Here is a 21,498-nt window from a genome sequence, read left to right on the forward strand (position 1 = left end):
CTTTTGGACCAAGGGAACATACCGATATGTATGCATGATCCAAAGGGTTAAGCGGTGACCAATGATGAATGTTAGTCATATTCACTGATCTGATACTTGCAGCATTAGCATGAATACTTTAGATTTTCTGGTGTCTTAATGAGGAGGCTATTTAGCCCTCTTGGTGTTGGAGAACTGAAAACGTTTTATATAATCAAATTGTGTAAAATACAGGGCCCTGATTATTATATTTGATCTTAAATTGTAAGCTTACTTTTATCAAACATTTACAAAAAACTAACAAAATGAAACTAACATGCAGAACAAAACATGTTCTGCACAAATAAGAAACATTGTCCCAGTTAAAATTATGGTGCCCTTCTTAAAAAAAACTAAAATAATGTATATTGTTTTGACTATAAATATGGCATACATTGTCAGTATTTACCACTAGTTAGTGTCTTCCATAGCTACAGTATTGTTATTTTGCTGTTCTTTCTCCCTAGGCAGATTAAAACACTGCTTTCACCTCAGATAATTGTTGCTTTGGTGTGAGTTTGAACAGTGCATGTTAAATTACACTGAGGAGATTTTCAAAACAATATATAAGTGCATTTGAATGAACCTCTTTGTGCTGGGGAGACAAAAAGGCACGGGTAGCTATGATGCTTACAGAAGTATTATTAATTGCCTCTTTCGCTAGTGCTGAGCAGCTTGTTTGCCAGCCATATGGGACAGAAAATCTACTTCAGTTTTCAAAAGAAGGGGACATTGCAATTGGAGCTATTTTTTCCATCCATAAAAACCCAGTAATCTATAATCCAACATTTAAAGTCAACCCAGGACACATTAGATGTGAAAAGTAAGTGGATAATTATCTTTATTATTGTGTTTCTATCTAAATTGTAATTATAGGTGTGAATCAAATTGCTACATCTACTTCTTATACTACTACTACTTATGATACTACTACTACTACTACTACTACTACTACTACTACTACTAATAATAATAATAATAATAATAAATTTTTTGTGATATGTGTGAGTGTATTTTCTCCACAGTTTAAATCCCAGTGAATTACAGTATGCTCAAACAATGATATTTGCCATAGAAGAAATAAATAACAGTTCAAATATTCTTCCTGGTGTTTCTCTGGGCTATAAAATATATGATTCCTGTCGCTCCACCCCTTTATCTATAAAAGCATCACTGGCTCTGATGAATAGCCAGGAACAAGGAGTTCTCTCAGACCAGTCCTGCATCAAGCCATCCACTGTCCATGCAATCATAGGTCACTCTACTTCTACACCAACTATAGGAGTTGCTACAACTGTTGGACCATTTAAAGTACCATTGGTAAGAAAGCTTCATGCTGATCGTGTTTGGTTGTATTTTTTTTTTAATGTTCTGTGTCTTTTGTTCTGTTTCTCCTATACCTGCATTACAATATATCATGTTCATATTATATGTAGATTTTTTTGGTAAAGACATGTATAAACATTAATAATCAAACATCTTCTCTTTCAAAAAATTTATTTCAACTCTGCTGCAGATCAGTCATTTTGCTACCTGTGCATGCCTCAGTAACAGGAAAGATTTCCCCACCTTTTTCAGAACCATCCCCAGTGATTATTATCAAAGCAGAGCACTGGCAAAGCTTGTCAAGCATTTTGGATGGACCTGGGTTGGGGCTATTAGGACTGACAATGATTATGGCAACAATGGGATGGCTACCTTTCTACAAGCTGCTCAACAAGAGGGAATTTGTATTGAATATTCAGAGGCCATTTTTAGAACTGATCCTAGAGAGAAATTCCTAAAAGTTGTAGAAATTGTTAAAAAATCAACTTCCAAAGTAATAGTTGTTTTTGCAGCTGGTCCAGATCTGGATTTATTGGTAAAAGAACTGCTGATTCAGAATGTCACAGGCCTCCAGTGGGTGGGCAGTGAAGCATGGATTACGGACAGGTTTCTGGCTTCAAAGGAAGGCTACAAAATCTTGGGTGGGGCGATTGGCTTTGCAATTCCAAATGCAGAAATACCAGGTCTAAAAGAATTCATTCTAAATACACGTCCATCAAACACACCTGGAAACACTGGATTAAAAGAGTTTTGGGAAACGGTGTTCAATTGTAGCCTAACAGTTCACAGGAATGCAACTCTGATGCCATGCATGGAAACAGAGACATGGGAAGGAATAGAAAACCAATACACTGATGTATCAGAACTGAGGATACCAAATAATGTCTATGAAGCTGTTTATGCTGCAGCCCATTCATTGCATAATCTGTTAACATGCAAAATTGGCCAAGGACCTTTTGATGGCAAAACTTGTGCAGATAACAGTAGAATCAAACCGTGGCAGGTAAGAAACATGCAATATTTGATACTACTACTGCTACTACTAATAATAATATGAATACAATTTGTCTTGATAAAAGCTGACTTTGTTGTAGGTGCTGCATTACTTGTCCAGAGTTAACTTCACATGCAGGAATGGAGAAAGGGTCTATTTTGATGAAAATGGAGATCCAGCAGCACGCTATGCCCTAGTGAACTGGCAGCTTAACAAGGAGGGAATCACAGCATTTGAAATCATTGGTCTGTATGATGCTTCTTTACCAGACGAACAGCCATTTGTAATGAATGATGTCAGTCCTGTATGGGCAGGTGATCAGCAAAAGGTAAGATATTCCCTCACATATTAAAAATGTCTTTACTTTTTCATATTAAAACAATGAACTCTGAAAAGTATACTTTAAATACTTTGATGTTGAACATTTTCCTAAGCATTTTATTGAGTATTTTGCTGAGCAAGTTCTTGTTGAAAGACTTTATATATAGTGTTTAAAAAAATAAAGTGCTGGTACATGAATAGGAACTACACCAGCCTAATCTTAAAAATAATAATGAACCCAAACAGTTGTCAGAACTAAAGCCAAAGTACTGAAATCAGAAGGAGAATTGAAATGTCAGTAAAATATATGTGCTGACCTTAATCACGTGTAAATGTAGATAAACCTGATGGAAGGGTAAAACTGAAAAATGTAACTACCTCAAATATGTTATGGTAGAGTATTAGAACTTTACAGAATACATCAAGCAAGAACAATTGTGACTCCTATCAAGGACAGTTTTTTTAGGAGAAAGCTGATGTAATGTGTGTGTGTGTGTGTTTGTGTGCGAGAGTGAGTCATTAACACTGAGTGAGCCAGTCACTATCACTGTGTTTCAGGTGCCAAAGTCAGTCTGCAGTGAGAGCTGCCTTCCAGGAACTCGTAAGGCAATTGTCAAAGGAAAGCCAATCTGCTGCTTTGACTGCATTCCATGTGCTGAGGGAGAATTCAGTAATGCAACAGGTGATTCACTTATTCACATACATTATCATACAAAATAATGATATTATTCATGAATGAAAATCTTCATAAAAACATAAGCTAATGTAATTACAAAATAAGAAAAGTGATTTTATATATATATGTGTGCAGGGATGGGCAGTATTTATGATACATGTACTTATTTCAAATACAAAATAGGATTTTGTAATTTGTATTTGATAGGGTTCATGAAAATGGCTTCATATTTTGTATCAAAATACATTAGTGTTTTGTATTTTGTAGTTTAAAAATACTGTAAAATACTTTGTGAGAAGTCTACATGATGACATCATAAAAATTCTGTTGAGATCAGAACAGAAAATTGATCCATACCTGAAGAAGGTCAAGGTGAGAAAAAGAGACCTCTGCAATGTAGGCAACAGGGCACACACACTCATTCAATACACTCCCTCTCACACACACCCACACACACACTCAATCACATGCTTACTCTCACCCACACTCACATAAGTTTGACTGTTTTTGAACTGTTTTGGAATACCTGGTCTGTAGCATTCTATACATTGTCTACTTAATCAACTGAGTCAATGTACTTGTGAAGGGATAGATCAAACAGGCCAATAGATGGAAGGTTTGCGAAGTGATTTCATGCTCCCTTGTAGAAGTATTTTTAAAATACAAAAACAGTAGTTTATTTTGATACATGGTGTGGCTGCTGTATTTTGTAGTTTATTTTGATACACTTAAAATTAAGGTATATGGTATCTTATTTTAAATACATTTTGATGTATCTTTGCCCATCCCTGTCTGTGTGTTTATTTTCATTTTTCTTTTTGCAGATGCAGTTGATTGTGCTAAGTGCCCTGTGGAATATAGTTCAAATGAACAAAGAAATCTGTGTCTATTAAAAACAGTTGAATTCTTGAGTTTTGAAGAATTGATGGGAATGATATTGGTAACATTTTCTGTATTTGGAGCTTGCCTTACAGTAATAATAGCTGCCATTTTCTTCCAGTACAGATATACTCCAATAGTGAGAGCCAATAACTCTGAGCTCAGTTTCCTCCTGCTCTTCTCATTAACTCTGTGTTTCCTTTGCTCACTTACTTTCATTGGCCAGCCCTCTGAGTGGTCCTGTATGTTGCGCCACACAGCATTTGGCATCACATTTGTCCTGTGCATCTCTTGTGTTCTGTTGAAAACCACAGTGGTGTTAATGGCCTTCAGGGCTACACTGCCAGGCAGTAATATTATGAAATGGTTTGGGCCCACACAGCAGAGGTTAAGTGTTCTTGCTTTCACACTCATACAGGTCCTGATTTGTGTCCTTTGGTTGACAATTTCACCTCCTTTTCCTCAGAAAAACACAAAATACTACAAAGAAAAAATCATTCTAGAGTGTGATGTAGGATCAGCAGTGGGGTTTTATGCTGTGTTAGGATATATTGGATTCCTCTCTGTCATGTGCTTTGTGCTGGCTTTTCTGGCTCGTAAACTTCCAGACAACTTCAATGAAGCCAAATTTATCACATTCAGCATGCTCATATTCTGTGCAGTCTGGATCACCTTTATACCAGCTTATATAAGCTCTCCTGGGAAGTTCACAGTAGCAGTGGAAATATTTGCAATTCTAGCTTCAAGTTTTGGTTTGCTCTTATGTATATTCTTTCCAAAATGTTATATAATTCTATTAAAACCAGGAAAAAATACCAAAAAACATATGATGGGTAAAATGCCCTCAAAATCACTCTAAAATAATTCAGCCTGATTATACAGTGCATCCGGAAAGTATTCACAATGCTTCACTTTTTCCACATTTTGTTATGTTACAGCCTTATTCCAAACTGGATTAAATTAATTATTTTCCTAAAAATTCTACAAACAATACCCCATAATGACAACGTGAAAGAAGTTTGTTTGAAATCTTTGCAAATTAATAAAAAATAAAAAACAAAAAAAGCACATGTACATAAGTATTCACAGCCTTTGCCATGACACTCAAAATTGAGCTCAGATGCATCCTGTTTCCACTGATCATCCTTGAGATGTTTCTACAACTTGATTGGAGTCCACCTGTGGTAAATTCAGTTGATTGGACAAGAATTGGAAAGGCACACACCTGTCTATATAAGGTCCCACAGTTAATAGTGCATGTCAGAGCACAAACCAAGCCATGAAGTCCGCGCATCACCTGGCCAATACCATCCCTACAGTGAAGCATGGTGGTGGCAGCAGCATCATCATGCTGTGGGGATGTTTTTCAGCGGCAGGGACTGGGAGACCAGTCAGAATCGAGGGAAAGATGAATGCAGCAATGTACAGAGACACCCTTGATGAAAACCTGCTCCAGAGCGCTCTGGACCTCAGACTGGGGTGAAGGTTCATCTTCGAACAGGACAACCACCCTAAGCACACAGCCAAGATAACAAAGGAGTGGCTACAGGACAACTCTGTGAATGTCCTTGAGTGGCCCAGCCAGAGCCCAGACTTGAACCCGATTGAACATCTCTGGAGAGATCTGAAAATGGCTGTGCACCGACGCTCCCCATCCAACCTGATGGAGCTTGAGAGGTCCTGCATAGAAGAATGGGAGAAACTGCCCAAAAATAGGTGTGCCAAGCTTGTAGCATCATACTCAAAAAGACTTGAGGCTGTAATTGGTGCCAAAGGTGCTTCAACAAAGTATTGAGCAAAGGCTGTGAATACTTATGTGCATGTGCTTTTTTTGTTTTTTATTTTTAATACATTTGCAAACATTTCAAACCAACTTCTTTCACGTTGTCATTATGGGGTATTGTTTGTAGAATTTTGAGAAAAATAATTAATTTAATCCATTTTGGAATAAGGCTGTAACATAACAAAATGTGGAAAAAGTGAAGCGCTGTGAATACTTTCTGGATGCACTGTATATCATTTGTGAAGCATCAAGATTTTCTGCAGTAGTTTCTTCAAGTTTTTAGTGTATTGTAGATTTTTTTTCTGAAACTGAAGTATTTTCTTCGATATTTCTGCAATTGAAGTAAGTAAATGTAATCAAAACATGGTTATATGATGTTATATTTACTCTTTACAGTGCTTGAAAATTATTCATTGCTTCAATTAAATTATTTTATTTTTAACCATGAATGAATATATCCGCTAGAAAGCTGACAGACACCACACCTAGTAAGGAATTTAACTGGAAATACTAGAATTCTGTGGTTCTTCATCTGTGTAATAATTAAGAACATCACGGAAATGATGATGCCATTTTTTTTTTTTTTCTGAATGTTTTTTTGCAGCAGAATAATCTTATGCCTTTATTTTATTGTTTTTGTAAATATTTTGAAATGTGTATGATCCTCATTAATAAAATATATTCCCTTAATTTGCAGCATTAGTTTGTAATTCATTTTTAACTCTGCAGGTTGTGTAATACGGTTACCATACTTCCACCTCACAGACTATTTTAATTTAACCTGGCAAATTTAACCTGGTCCAGATCATGTTATAAGCAATGCAAATAAGCAACAATAAAACTGAAAACATTTAATTAGATCTGATGTGTTAAAATGGGACCCATACCAGAGAAAAACAATGCAACAATGAATTCAAGCAGTCCATGCATAAAAGGTTTAGGATTTGAAATTAGTTTTTATGACCATAATCCTGAACTTTTTCTCAGATATAACTATAAAATAGACTTAAGGCCTATTTTCAACTATGTGCAGTTTAAAAGCGTATAGGGGAAGTAGACAGAAGATGTACTCAAATGACTTCAGTTTAATTTTCAGTTAACTTTCAGTTAACCTGTTTAAGTAAAATCAGTTTAGCTTACTGGTTCTTACTGGTGACAATAAAGTAAGAAGAACTGAACAGGTTGTATCTATGTTATTTCAATCTGAAATGTTTATCCCCCCCAAAAAATAGAAGGTAGAAAAATTGAAATGCAATACATTTTGATGATAATTAAAACATGTAAAAATTAGCATCTATGAAAAATTGGTTACATATACATTATTGGGTCTGATGAGTATTTTGCAGATTTTTTTACCCAAAGCAGATTAAGAAATTACATTTACAACTGAGAATTGATGCACTGGTATGAGATAATGTAAGCATGAGACTTGCATTACACTATATAAGGTGCTTCAACTTAGTTATATTAGCTCCATTAAGGAGGGACTAAAAAACAGTGTGTGATGTTGCTGCTTACAGAAGTTGCACTAATAGTTTTTTTTTGTGCTGAAAAGCCAATTTGGCAGATGTATGGAACACAAGAATTGCCTCAATTTTCAAAAGAAGGGGACATCACAATAGGGGCTATTTTTTCATTCCATAAAAGCAGTCATAGTGAATCCCTCATTTGAAGTCAGCCCATAAAATTGTCAGATGTGAAGGGTAGGTGACTAATACTATTATTTGTTTTATGTGTTAGTGAAAACAATAATGTATACAGTATTAAAACTATTGTTTTTCCAAAGGATATGTTTTACAATTCTTCTTCTTTCTTCTTGATACAGATTAGATTCTGGAGAATTACATTATGCCCAAGCAATGATATTTGCCATTGAAGAAATAAACCGTTCAGATATTCTTACTGATGTTTCCTTGGGCTACACAATATACAACGATTCCTGTTGCTGCATCCCTTTGTCAATAAAGGCATCCCTGGCATTAATTAATGGTCAGGGAAAAGGATTTCTCTCAGACCAGTCCTGCACCAAACCATCCACTATCCATGCAATCATAGGAGACTGACTCTGGTTCCACACCAACTATAGGAATTAGACCATAATCCTGAACTTTTTCTCAGATATAACTATAAAATAGACTTAAGGCCTATTTTATGGTTTTATGGACTGTTTGAGATACCAGTGGTGAGAAACCATACTTTCAATTATGTATTCATTTTGTGTTTTCCTTCTTTTTTTGTTATTCCAGTGTATGTGTAATTTGAGAGAATCCAAATTATAGGTGCCCTCCAACCAGTTCATTATAACAAATACCTTGCCTCTCTCTCTCTCAGTGTATGCTGAGAGTGTGTGGAAATGGTGGTGGGAGGACTGTGTGAGTGAGTGGATTCGCTAGTGTCTGCTTTTTTCAATTTTTCTTAGTTTGTTTGTTAGTTTGTTAAAATTATATGTTATGTCCATAATATATACATACATAGTTTTTTTAAGGTGTGGTTTGGTTTACCCTGCGGGCCAGCAAGCTCATGTCGGCTATTAAACGCGTGCCGCTGGGCTGCAGTGCCCGGAGCTGAAGCATGTCATGTCATTTCGCAGACAGGTGTTTATGGTTTTAAACAATACTGACCAAGATCTAAGTCTGGCGTTGGAATACAAAATTGACGGAGTGGATTATGTTGTGTTCGTTTCGTCTGATTCCATGAGGTGCTTTGGCTGCGGAGCGCAGGGGCACCTCCGGCGAAAATGTCCAAGGAAGGAGGCTGCGGCTGGGGAGCAGGGGGGCGATGGCGGGCAGGATGGACAGCCGGTGCACACAGGGAGACGAGGGGGAGGCAGGCTCCAGTGGACAGAGCGGAGGGGTTGGGAGCAGCGATACCGCAAAGCCACAGGAGCCTCAGTTAACAGAGGGGCCGACGCATACACCGCCAGGTGGCCACTCCAGTCGAGGACCTGGTGGTGTCTGCTAATACTGTGGGCGGTATGGCTCAGGCAGGGAAAGAGACGGAGTCTGGGGAGGGATTTATATTGCTTAAGAAACTGAAAAAAACTGCCTGCTAATGTAACCCTTAACGCAGTACACAGAAGGTAATAATGCTTGTGGCTCACACACTTGTAGCTTGTTAGCTATAAACCACAATTTAAATTAAATTTTGGACCAGTGTCAGAAGACTAAGTACGACTCTCTGGAGAAAAAAAAAAAAAACACACACACACAGCAAGAGCAGAAAGGGAAATAACGACTATGTCATTAATGGTAAGTATTAACCATGAGAAAGGTATGTATATTTAAACTTTTTTTCTCTTTTTTCCTCTTTTAGATTATTTACATAGTAACTCTTGAAATGAAATACAAGAAGAAAAAAACAGAAACAATATACAGCACGTCTCATTCAACTTAAATATCAAATGAGAAATAAAAACAATGTCTCAATTCAAAATCAATGTCTCAGTTTGAAAATAAATAATAATGCAGAGGGGTCACATGAAAGAAGAAAGAAAGATACAAAAATTGAATAGTTTCCTTAGTTTCCTTAGTCCATTGAAAATCAGTTTCTCAATCCAGCGAATCCAAAAAATAAAAAATAAAACAGTTCGGTCCAGTAAGAAAAGCAAAAAAAATATTTTGTCCTACCACTCCGTATTTTCACACTCTTGAAATGACGTCACCAGGTACGAATCAGATGGGCACAGCAACCCGCACAGCAACAGGCCAGGACAGCTGTCAACCGCTGGAGCTCAGGATCACAGCAGAAGAAACATTCACATACATGCACAGAAAGAAAAGAGAAGGGGAGGAAACAAACAAACAAAAAAACCCGGCCTTGCAAACACAAAGCCAAAATCAAAATCATTATTTACATTTCTCAAATGTTCACACTGTCACTATATCTCATTTCAATTTCGAATAAACGGTTTAAATTTAAAAAACGGTCGGTCTGATCAATTCTACTCTCCTCATAAACGGAGAACACACATGCTAATCCACTCAAGTACAGCTGATACACTAGAAATCTATGTACAGGGTTAGCAAAGCTTACACCTCGTGGTAATCACTTCACTGAAGAAAGAAAAAGAAAAGAATGAAAGAAAAAAAAACTATCTTCACAAAAATGTATTCATTTCCCCTTCAACATTAAACACCATTTACACATTCATTTTTTTTTCTTATACTTCACATCACTTTACAGAAATGCACAGGTCTATTTTAAAACGGCAATTACATCACCGTTTCCATATATACATTCTCACATTCAAAACTCAAACATATCTTATAAAGAAATTGTTACTCACCAAGGAGAATATAATTCAACAAGAAAAGAAAACAAATGAATTCATTGTTAAACAACATCGACTCTGCTTCTCTTCACGCAGATCTTTCCCTTTTTTTTCTATTAAAAATATCCACACTCAAATCTGGTGTTCAATACAATTCACTTTCAAAAGTTCCTCACTCAATATATAGATTTTTTTTAAAAATCAGATATCTGTGCAGCAACGCACTCGCTAAAGCTTCTCGCAACTTCTTTCCTCCCGTACAATTTCTAGGGGCGGGACTAACCTCTAGCTTTATCCAATCTGCGATCTCATCAGGTTACTCTGATTAGTTTTCGTTTGCATAAAATAAATAATTTTCGTATCAATTTCTGGTATTATTAATATTACCCTGTGAGTAATATTGATGACAATTTTTTTTTCTACATATAAAACTTTTTTTTTTTTTCAAGATTCTATTTCAACCCTTTAGTGACCTGGGTTACAACAACGACGTGTAAGAAGGTGTTGGTGGAGCGGCCTTATGAAGAGGTAGTGAGCGCAGAGGTGGTCACGCAGTTAGTGGGGCCTCCCCGGCAGTGGAGTGCGGTGGAAGGGGGATCGCAGTCTCAGATCACCGCTGCAGCGCCATCCTCTCGCCAGGACTCGGGCTATTTTATTTTCTAATAATTTTAAAGTGGATTCTTTTACTGTTTTAGAGAGTATAAATGGCAGCTTGCTGATGGTAAAGGCTGTGGTTGGGGGGACTCATTTTGTTTTTGTTAATATTTATGCACCTAATGACCCTAAAGTTTGAAGGTCTGTGTTTTCCAAGCTTTACACTGTTTTGGCAGACTGTGAGACAGAAGAGTTGCTGATTCTAGGCGGTGACTGGAACTGCACTGTGGATAGTAGATTGGATAGGAACTGAGTCCGCAATCTGCTAAGCAGCTCTCTACTATTGTAGAATCACATAATTTGGTCAATGTGTGGAGGATTTCAAACCTGCTCACAAGGCAGTACACATGGGTGAGGCCTGGCTCCAGTATTATTTCACTGGCCAAGCTGGACAAATTTTATCTCCCCAGACATCAGCTCAATCTGGTGTTTAGCTGCTGTATCACCCCCACAGGCCTGTCCGATCACTGCCTCATTGTTTTACATCTTTCTCTGCCTTGTGTTAGAGTGCGCAGTGTATACTGGCACTTTAATAATCAGTTGTTACAAGATCAAAATAAAAAAGAAAAGAGGATATTGATAGATTTATTTCTCTGAGGCAGGGACATTGGAAGGATACAGGTCCGGCTCTTCTGTCAGCAATACACTGAAAACAGGACAGGCAGCCTGAATGACTATGAAAGAGCTGGAGGGAGAGATTCTGGAGCTGCAGGAAGCTCTGGGGTCTCGAGGTGATAGCAGTTTATTAGAAGACCACAAAGCTAAACGGGGTGCATTGTCGGCCCTGCTGGGGAACAAGGCACAGGGGGCACTGGTGCGCTCGAGGTTCTAGAACTTGACACAGCTTGACATGCCTACACGAGTCCTTCTTTGCACTAGAGAGAAAGACGCAGCAGGGAAGGGTGATGAGTGGTCTGAAGACCCCCGAGGGGCGAGTGGTGGAGAGGCCGGAGGAGATCCGCAAGGTTGCTGCAGACTTCTTTTCAGAGCTGTACTTGGCGGAGGCTGGGTGTGGGCTAGAGGCCATGCAGCGGTTCCTGCAGTGTCTGCTTCAGGTCCCACAGGAGTAGGTGGGGGGCCTGGAGTCTAGCTTGACTCTAGCAGAGCTTACTGCTGCCCTACAGGGGCTGAACAATGGCCGGGCACCGGGGTTTGACAGCCTGACTGCCGAGTTCTTTAAAGAGTTTTGGGCCACGTTAGTGCCGGACTTGGTCTCTGTGTTCCAGGACAGTCTGGAGGAAGAGCTGTTGCCCCTGAGCTGCAGGCGGGCAGTAATCACCTTGCTGCCTAAGAAAGGGGATCTGAGCTCCATTAAGAACTGGAGGACTGTGTCATTATTGTGTCAGGACTATAAGATTCTGTGCAGTCTGAATCACCTTTATCCCCTCTTACACAACATATAGTGAATATAAATGTCAATAAATTGTTGTTTGATAGTATGATTGTGGTTCACGTCCTGTATTATGACTGTTAGGATAACAGAACATTATGCATTATTTTATGCTGTTAAATAACTGTTCCCATGCCCAACCTGAAAACACAACAAAATGTAAATTGTTTATTCCATAGTTTATTCCATATTTAATAGAAATCGGACTTTGCTTTTGATTTTGGTTTTCAACATAATATTGTAAATAAAACATTAAGTAAAGTAGAGTAAAAAAAAAATCTGTAGCTCTCAATGAGACTTCTGCACCTGTTAACAGGTGTTTGGCCCACTCTTCCTGAGCAAATGGCTCCAGCAGTCTCAGGTTTGATGGGTGCCTTCTCCAGACTGCAAGTTTCAGCACTTTCCATAGATGTTCGATAGGATTCAGATCAGGACTCAAAGAAGGCCACTTCAGAACAGTCCATTGATTTGTTCTTATCCATTCTTGGGTGCTTTTTGCTGTGCGTTTTGGGTCATTATCCTGTTGGAGGACCCATGACCTGCGACTGAAACAGAGCTTTCTGACACTGGGCAGTATGTTTTGCTCCAGAATGCCTTGATAGTCTTGAAATTTCATTGTGCCCTGTACAGATTCAAGACACCCTGTGCCAAGCGCAGCAAAGCAGCCTCAAAACATATCCAAGCCTCCTCCATGTTTCACTGTAGGTATGGTGTTATTTTCTTTGAAAGCTTCATTTTTTTCATCTGCGAACATTGCCAAAAAGCTCCAGTTTTGACTCATCTGCCCAAAGGACATTCTTCCAGAAGGATTGGGGCTTGTCTATATGCGTTTTAGCAAATTCCAGTCTGGCGTTTTTATGTTTTTCTTTCAGAAGTGGAGTCCTCCTGGGTCTTCTTCCATGGAGGCCACTTTCGCTCAAAAAGTGATGATCAGAAAGTGACGTACCTTCACCTTCACCTGTATCCCTTCCCTTTGCAATCTGAGCTGATGGCACTGCTGGACATCTTCAGATTGCAAAGGGAAGTAAGCATGATGTGTCTTTCACCTGCTGCAGTAAGTTTCCAACTCCATCTACAGTACTCATCGTTGCCCTTTTCTTTGTGGTTCTTCAAAAGAGCTTGGACAGCACATTTGGAAACCCCTGTCTGCCTTGAAATTTCTGCCTGGGAGAGACCTTGCTGATGCAGTATAACTACCTTGTGTCTTGTTGCTGTGCTCAGTCAAACTCGGCTAACAAGGTGAGGTAGCTGAAGACAGTTTACTGTCAAAAGTCTTACACCATGGCAAGACTGAGCACAGCAAGGCCAAGGCCAAGTGACTCAACTATCCACGAAAACACAGGAACTGGGGTGCAGACATACATGGTGTAAGACTTGTAACAGGATCAGAAAACAGGATCGGATCCGGGCTCACTGGATCCGGATCATGAAAATGCGCTGTATGAAGCAGATCATGATCTGGCAGCGCATGCGGTGACTAAGCAGTTTCCTACTGACATAAACCGGCTTGTCAGTCTCTGTGCAGCTGTTTGAAAATCTACCGCTCTAATGACACAGTGACAATCATAAACCTTTCAGAAAACTGTACTGTGCTATAGGGAAGAAACAGTTCATGATAAACCACGGTGAAATTCCTGATGGTTAGTATTACTGTTTCAAATTTTAATTATCATTAAAACCGTGTTTGATTACCACGGTTTGAAAAACTGACGGTAAATACTGTCCAGCATCAACCAAAGTTAGTGTGCTATTGCTGAAGAGTTTATTAATTAAATAAGCTTAGCTGTTCACTACGTTTCTCAATGCATGTCAATGTCAGTGTGCTTATCGTTACCACTGGATCCGACGTGATTTATTTGTAGTCCGTCATCTGAAAGTTGTCTGTCAAGGACAGGGCACATTGGATCTGTTAAAACCTCACAAAGTACACAACCTTTCCAGTTTCTTGCTCTGGTGTGCGTTTCTTTAAAGCCTCAACTACAATAAATATATAATAATAATTAGCCAATATCAATTTTATTTATAACGTGCTTTTCTCATACCCAATAGTTCTACAGACAAGATCAAACACAGCAGGCAACACAGCAGTAGCGACCCAAGAGTATTAAAAAACTTGCAACTAAGAGAGATCCTTAAAAGCTTTTTAAGAAGATTAGTTTTAAGAAACATCTTAAAACTATGGATTGTAGGGGCGCTTCTCAAAGCGTTGCATAGCCGTGGAGATATGGCAAGCCAAATTGTCATTTAGAGATATCTCAAAATACAATTCAAGATATCTTAAATTGCCTGTCTAATTTGAAATATCCCAAATTCAATTTGAGATATCTCAAATTTAAATTGAGATCTGAAATAGGACAGGAAGTCAATTTGAGATCTCAAAATAAATTTGAGATCTGAAATAGGACAGGAAGTCAATTTAAGATATCTTGAATATTGTATTTTGAGATATCTCTAAATGACAATTTGGCTTGCCATAGTGGATGCTATGTCGGCTCTGTCACCTTTCGTCTTCGGTTTGCAATGGGGTACTGGAGAAATATGTGCTTTTACATTGATGTTTTACAATAATGTAAATAAATAAAAACCTAAACCCACACAAACTACACCTCACCATAAAGACACAACAGTAGAAACATTATATTGTTTATTTGAAAGTGCAAATTTTTATAAATAATATAAGTCACATTTTCTTTGTTTATCTGTGCTTAACCAGACTTTGTCTACATCGATATTTTTACCTACTATTTACTGAAATCTGCTGGTTGCAAAATATCTCAATGCTAAACGCAGGTTCAAATGTTTTGGTAAGGTATGTCTGTGCTTCAATTTAGTTCCTAAAACAGGATCAATTATGTCTGTGAGGTTAAATATGTTTCATGTAGGTCTTCCTCCCGATAAACCTCTAAAGGCTTTTGCCTGTCTTTAAATACCCATGGTCTGCGTGATTGGGTGGGTGTGTCAACCTGGTCAGAATGTGGAAGGGGGTGCATGGCCTAAAAAGTCTGGGAACCACTGGTGTGGCACAACCACTTAAAGACTGTTACACTTAATACCGATTAATCATCTAATGCCCATTGATTAACCAATCATATATTTTAATTGACTGACTAATTGACTAATTTGTATGTGTGTGTTTGTGTGTGTGTGTGTGTGTCTGTGTGTGTGTATATATATATACACTCACCTAAAGGATTATTAGGAACACCTGTTCAATTTCTCATTAATGCAATTATCTAACCAACCAATCACATGGCAGTTGCTTCAATGCATTTAGGGGTGTGGTCCTGGTCAAGACAATCTCCTGAACTCCAAACTGAATGTCTGAATGGGAAAGAAAGGTGATTTAAGCAATTTTGAGCGTGGCATGGTTGTTGGTGCCAGACGGGCCGGTCTGAGTATTTCACAATCTGCTCAGTTACTGGGATTTTCACGCACAACCATTTCTAGGGTTTACAAAGAATGGTGTGAAAAGGGAAAAACATCCAGTATGCGGCAGTCCTGTGGGCGAAAATGCCGTGTTGATGCTAGAGGTCAGAGGAGAATGGGCCGACTGATTCAAGCTGATAGAAGAGCAACTTTGAATGAAATAACCACTCGTTACAACCGAGGTATGCAGCAAAGCATTTGTGAAGCCACAACACGTACAACCTTGAGGCGGATGGGCTACAACAGCAGAAGACCCCACCGGGTACCACTCATCTCCACTACAAATAGGAAAAAGAGGCTACAATTTGCACAAGCTCACCAAAATTGGACCGTTGAAGACTGGAAAAATGTTGCCTGGTCTGATGAGTCTCGATTTCTGTTGAGACATTCAGATGGTAGAGTCAGAATTTGGCGTAAACAGAATGAGAACATGGATCCATCATGCCTTGTTACCACTGTGCAGGCTGGTGGTGGTGGTGTAATGGTGTGGGGGATGTTTTCTTGGCACACTTTAGGCCCCTTAGTGCCAATTGGGCATCGTTTAAATGCCACGGCCTACCTGAGCATTGTTTCTGACCATGTCCATCCCTTTATGACCACCATGTACCCATCCTCTGATGGCTACTTCCAGCAGGATAATGCACCATGTCACAATGGTCGAATCATTTCAAATTGGTTTCTTGAACATGACAAGGAGTTCACTGTACTAAACTGGCCCCCACAGTCACCAGATCTCAACCCAATAGAGCATCTTTGGGATGTGGTGAAACGGGAGCTTCGTGCCCTGGATGTGCATCCCACAAATCTCCATCAACTGCAAGATGCTATCCTATCAATATGGGCCAACATTTCTAAAGAATGCTTTCAGCACCTTGTTGAATCAATGCCACGTAGAATTAAGGCAGTTCTGAAGGCGAAAGGGGGTCAAACACAGTATTAGTATGGTGTTCCTAAAAATCCTTTAGGCGAGTGTATATATGTATATATATATATATGTATATATGTATGTGTGTGTATATATATATATATATATATATATATATATATATATATATATATATATATACAATATTCAAAATTGCTACTAGCACATTATTGGACAATCTGTATATTCTACAGAGGTATAAGCTTTGTAAGGGGTGCTGTTTATTCTTTATTAAAGTGATTTTGAGGGCAGTTTACCCATTAAATGTTTTTTGGTATTTCTTTCTGGTTTTAATACAATAATATAACATTTGGGTACATATATACATGAAAGTAGCCCAAAACTGGAGGCCAAAATTGCAAATATCTCCACTGCTACAGTGAACTTCCCAGGAGAGCTGATATAAGCTGGAATAAAGGTGATCCAGACTGCACAGAATATGAGCATGCTGAATGTGATGAATTTGGCTTCATTGAAGTTATCGGGCAGTTTACGAGCCAGAAAAGCCAGCACAAAACACACGGCAGAGAGGAATCCAATATACCCTAACACAGCATAAAACCCCACTGCTGATCCTACATCACACTCTAGAATGATTTTGTCTTTGTAGTATTCTGTATTTTTGCGAGCAAAAGGAGGTGAAATTGTCAACCAAAGGACACAAATCAGGACCTGTATGAGTGTGAAAGCAAGAACACTTAACCTCTGCTGCGTGGGCCCAAACCATTTCATAATATTTTTGCCTGGCAGTGTAGCCCTGAAGGCCATTAACACCACTATTGTTTTCCCCAGAACACAAGAGATACACAGGACAAATGTGATGCCAAATGCTGTGTGACGCAACATACAGGACCACTCAGAGGGCTGGCCAATGAAAGTAAGTGAGCAAAGGAAACACAGAGTTAATGAGAAGAGCAGGAGGAAACTGAGCTCAGAGTTATTGGCTCTGACTATTGGAGTATATCTGTACCAGAAAAAAATAATTGCTGCTGTTATGGTCAGACAAGCTCCAAATACAGAACATGTTACTAATACTAATCCCATAGATTCATGAAATGAAAGAAATTCAACCGTTTTTAAGAGACACTGAGTTTTTTCTTCATTTGATCTATATTCTGCAGGGCACTTAGCACAATCCACTGAATCTGAAAGTAGAACAAAGTAAATAACTATGTATCACTCTCTTACTTTAAAACATCATTACATTTTACACTATCTGATGCAGATAAAATACTAATATTTTATTAGTATTATATGAATGATAAATCATGATTAATACATTACATGAGACCAAGGCCTTTGACTTTGGTAAGGAAAAATACTGAAATAAATATACTATTGAAAAATAATACAGATTCTGCCCTTAAATTTGTGCTGCTGTCTTTGTTTGTTGTTTTTTGTTTTAATTACCTATGATACATATTGTATACCTGTTGCATTACTGACTTCTCCCTCAGCACATGGAATGCAGTCAAAGCAGCAGATTGGCTTTCCTTTGACAATTGCCTTACGAGTCCCTGGAAGGCAGCTCTCACTGCAGACTGACTTTGGCACCTGAAACACAGTGCTATGAAGTCAGAGCTTTAATACACAATAATACAAGATTTCAATTAAGAGTACACCAGAAGTAATTATTTTATGTTATATGTATGTCTTTCTATATGAATGCTCATTTGTTTCTGTTTCTGCCAGTATGTATATTACCTTGTCCTGATCACCAGCCCAAACTGCACTGACTTCATTCATTACAAATCTCTGTCCATCTGGTAAGGAGGCATCATATAGACCAATATCTTCAATTGTTGTAATTCCATTATTTTTAAGCTGCCAGTTCACTAATGCATATCGTGCTGCTGGATCTCCATTTTCATCGAAATACACCTTTTCTCCATTCCAGGTTGTGAAGTTAACATCCTTCAAGTAATGTAATACCTGCAGGAATATACAAATATCATTCAGTCACAATCCTTAGCAAATTATCTTCTCAATAGTACAATATGATTGTATTCTTATAGATATTAATACTACTAAAGAAGTACATGTATAGCCAGACTATAAAATGCAACATGTTTTGAATTAAATTAAATTAGAAGGACTACTTAAAATTTATAAAGTAAAATGAAGAGTATACAGAGAACTTTAATGTACCTGCCATGGTTCTGTCTTGTTTTTGTTTGCACATGTTTTATTTTGAAAAGGTCCTTGGCCGTTTTTGCATGTAAACAGATTGTGTAATGAGTGGGCTACAGCATACACTGCTTTATACACATTGTTTAGTATCCCCATGTCTGAGACATCAGTGTATTGGTTATTTTTTTCTTTCAAGATTTCCATCCCTGTGCATCGATTACTATTTTCAGCTGTTAGGCTGCAATTGAAGATACTTTCCCAAAACTCAATGAAGCCAGTATTTCCAGGTGCTTTTAATAGATTGGCACTGAGAATGAATTCTTTCAGACCTGGTATTTCTACATTTGGAATTGCCAAGCCAATCGCTCCACGTAGGATTTTGTTACTTTCTGATGATGCCAGGTACCTGTCAGTAATCCATGCCTCACTGCCCACCCACTGGAGGCCTGTGATGTTCTGAATTAACAGTTCTTTTACCAGTATAACCAGATCTATATCAGATGTAAAAGCAACAATTACCTTTGATGATGATTCTTTTATAATCTCTGCAGCTTTCAGGAATTTCTCTCTAGGATTAGTTCTATAAATGGCCTCTGAATATTCAATACAAATCCCCTCCTGTTTAGCAGCTTGCATAAAATTAGCCATCCCATTGTTGCCATAATCATCATCAGTCCTAATGGCTCCAACCCAGGTCCATCCAAAATGCTTGACAAGCTTTGCAAGTGCTCTGCTTTGGTAATAATCACTTGGGATTGTCCTGAAAAAGGTGGGGAACTCTTTCTTGTTACTGAGGCATGCACAGGTAGAAAAATGACTGATCTGTATAAGAGAAATAGAATTAAAAATAAAGTATATATTTCAGTGTTTTCAGATGTCTTTAAAAAGCATAAACGTGAGCAAGAAACATAACATTGAGATTTTTCTTCAGTTGTTGTTTTGCCTTTTGTACCTTTTAAATGCTTGATTACTTTACATCTTGTCCAATATTTAAATCAAAATTAAAGTCCTGCCTTATAGTCATGAATGCTTTTTTAACATTAAATAATTATTTTACTTGAATCAAATAGAAAATTGTATTAGATTTTATCTTCATACTTTAATGTCTTCATTTTGTACAGCACACAATCTGAACCAAGTAAATGATCAAGTCTTAGACGGGCAAGAAGGTCATCAGTTCTGTTGATTGACTGAATGCACCTATACATTCACAGACTACACACACGTTTAAACTTATGGATCGATAGATATATAGATGGGTATACTGACAGACCGATACATAGAAACATAGATACATCAAGTTAATATTGTTAATTTTTAGCACATGAACTAAACTTTTCTCACCACTGGTATCCCAAAGGGTCCAACTGTTGTTGCAATTCCTATTGTTGGTGTGGAACTAGTATCTCCTATGATTGCATGGACAGTGGTTGGTTTGGTGCAGGGGACATCTGAGTGATGTTTTGGCTCCACATTCATTAAAGCCATTGATGCTTTTATAGACAAACTTACAGTGCGACAGGAATCAAATATTTTATATCCCAAATAAACATTTGGAAGAATATCTGACCTGTTATTTATTTCTTCAATGGCAAAGATCAATGTCTGAGAATATTGAAATTGTGCAGGACGTAAACTGTAGGTAAAATGCATTGATTGAATTCACAAATATATCAAATTAAGATTAAGATGTTGAGAATGCTTATACATAATATTATGACTACTATTAGCACAGCTACTGCTGCTGCTATAATTACTGCTACAAGTGTAAGAATACATTCAAAAATATATATATTTTAAACTACTTGCTTTTGAATAAAAATACTATATTTAAAACCTATATAATTGAAGATATCACTTACCCATTACATTGTATTTGCCCTGGATTGGCTTTAAATTCTGGATTCACAAGGATCGGGTTTGCATGGAATGAGAAAACACCTCCTATAATGATGTCGCCCTCTTTTGAAAACTGAGGCAAATCTTGTCTTCCATAGGGCTGACAAACTGTCTTTTCAGCCCTTGTGACAAAACCAATTAGTACTATTTGTGCCAGCAATAACATTGTTAATTCTTTCTTATTCCCCATCTAGACCCAAAATACTTCAGTTCAAAGTGCTTTTATAGTGCAATGCAAATCTCATGTGCTTAAATTAAATGAAGCACCAAAGCATGAACTCTCAGTGGTGACCTCAGTGCTTAATCTCCATGAGTAATAAGACAGACAAATAAAATTGCACTCATACCTGATTAATTGCTCATTTAAACTAATTTCCTTAATTTCATGCACTCTTAAATTACTAAGCAGTTTAATTGCATAATACAGTGTATACAAAATATTAAAACAGCTATGCTTAGGATTCAATAAATCTCTAATTTGGCATAGATATAGGGCCCTGAATTGTGTAAACTGTGGCCATTCAGAAAATGTGACAACTATGTCCAGATTAAATCTCATAATTTATATTGTGGTTTCAAATCTCCCTAATATAGAATATTTTTCAAAGCAGAACAACACATCTCTAACACCTGAGCAATCCTTTTAGTCAAAGTCCAAGATGATACATCAAATAATGACTGGGTATATTTAATTGTGTCTGTATTGGATGGGCAAACCCAGAAATACATTTTCCATTAACCTGATTCTGATTACAATATTTCCAGAGTGTCTAGAAGAAGATTATTTACCTATTGTTTACATAGGCA

At 37.8% G+C, this 21,498-nt stretch overlaps 2 protein-coding genes across 2 annotated transcripts; one reads left to right on the forward strand and one right to left on the reverse strand.

The window, feature by feature from the left end:
- Positions 1-1,077: 1,077 nt before the first annotated feature.
- On the forward strand, positions 1,078-5,073 carry LOC136753902 (extracellular calcium-sensing receptor-like). The gene is made up of 5 exons (XM_066710283.1): positions 1,078-1,338; positions 1,535-2,347; positions 2,439-2,666; positions 3,218-3,341; positions 4,160-5,073. The coding sequence occupies exons 1-5, from the start codon at positions 1,078-1,080 to the stop codon at positions 5,071-5,073; spliced, it is 2,340 nt and encodes a 779-aa protein (XP_066566380.1).
- An 11,820-nt stretch (positions 5,074-16,893) lies between these two features.
- On the reverse strand, positions 16,894-20,857 carry LOC136753406 (extracellular calcium-sensing receptor-like). The gene is made up of 6 exons (XM_066709480.1): positions 20,655-20,857; positions 20,137-20,428; positions 18,811-19,614; positions 18,367-18,594; positions 18,093-18,216; positions 16,894-17,807 (listed from the first exon to the last, which is right to left on the reverse strand). Exons 1-6 carry the CDS (start codon positions 20,855-20,857, stop codon positions 16,894-16,896), a joined length of 2,565 nt encoding a protein of 854 aa, XP_066565577.1.
- Positions 20,858-21,498: the final 641 nt, after the last annotated feature.

The sequence above is a fragment of the Amia ocellicauda genome, chromosome 7 (assembly GCF_036373705.1).
Source record: "Amia ocellicauda isolate fAmiCal2 chromosome 7, fAmiCal2.hap1, whole genome shotgun sequence".
In the NCBI taxonomy this organism is placed as follows: Eukaryota; Metazoa; Chordata; class Actinopteri; order Amiiformes; family Amiidae; genus Amia; species Amia ocellicauda.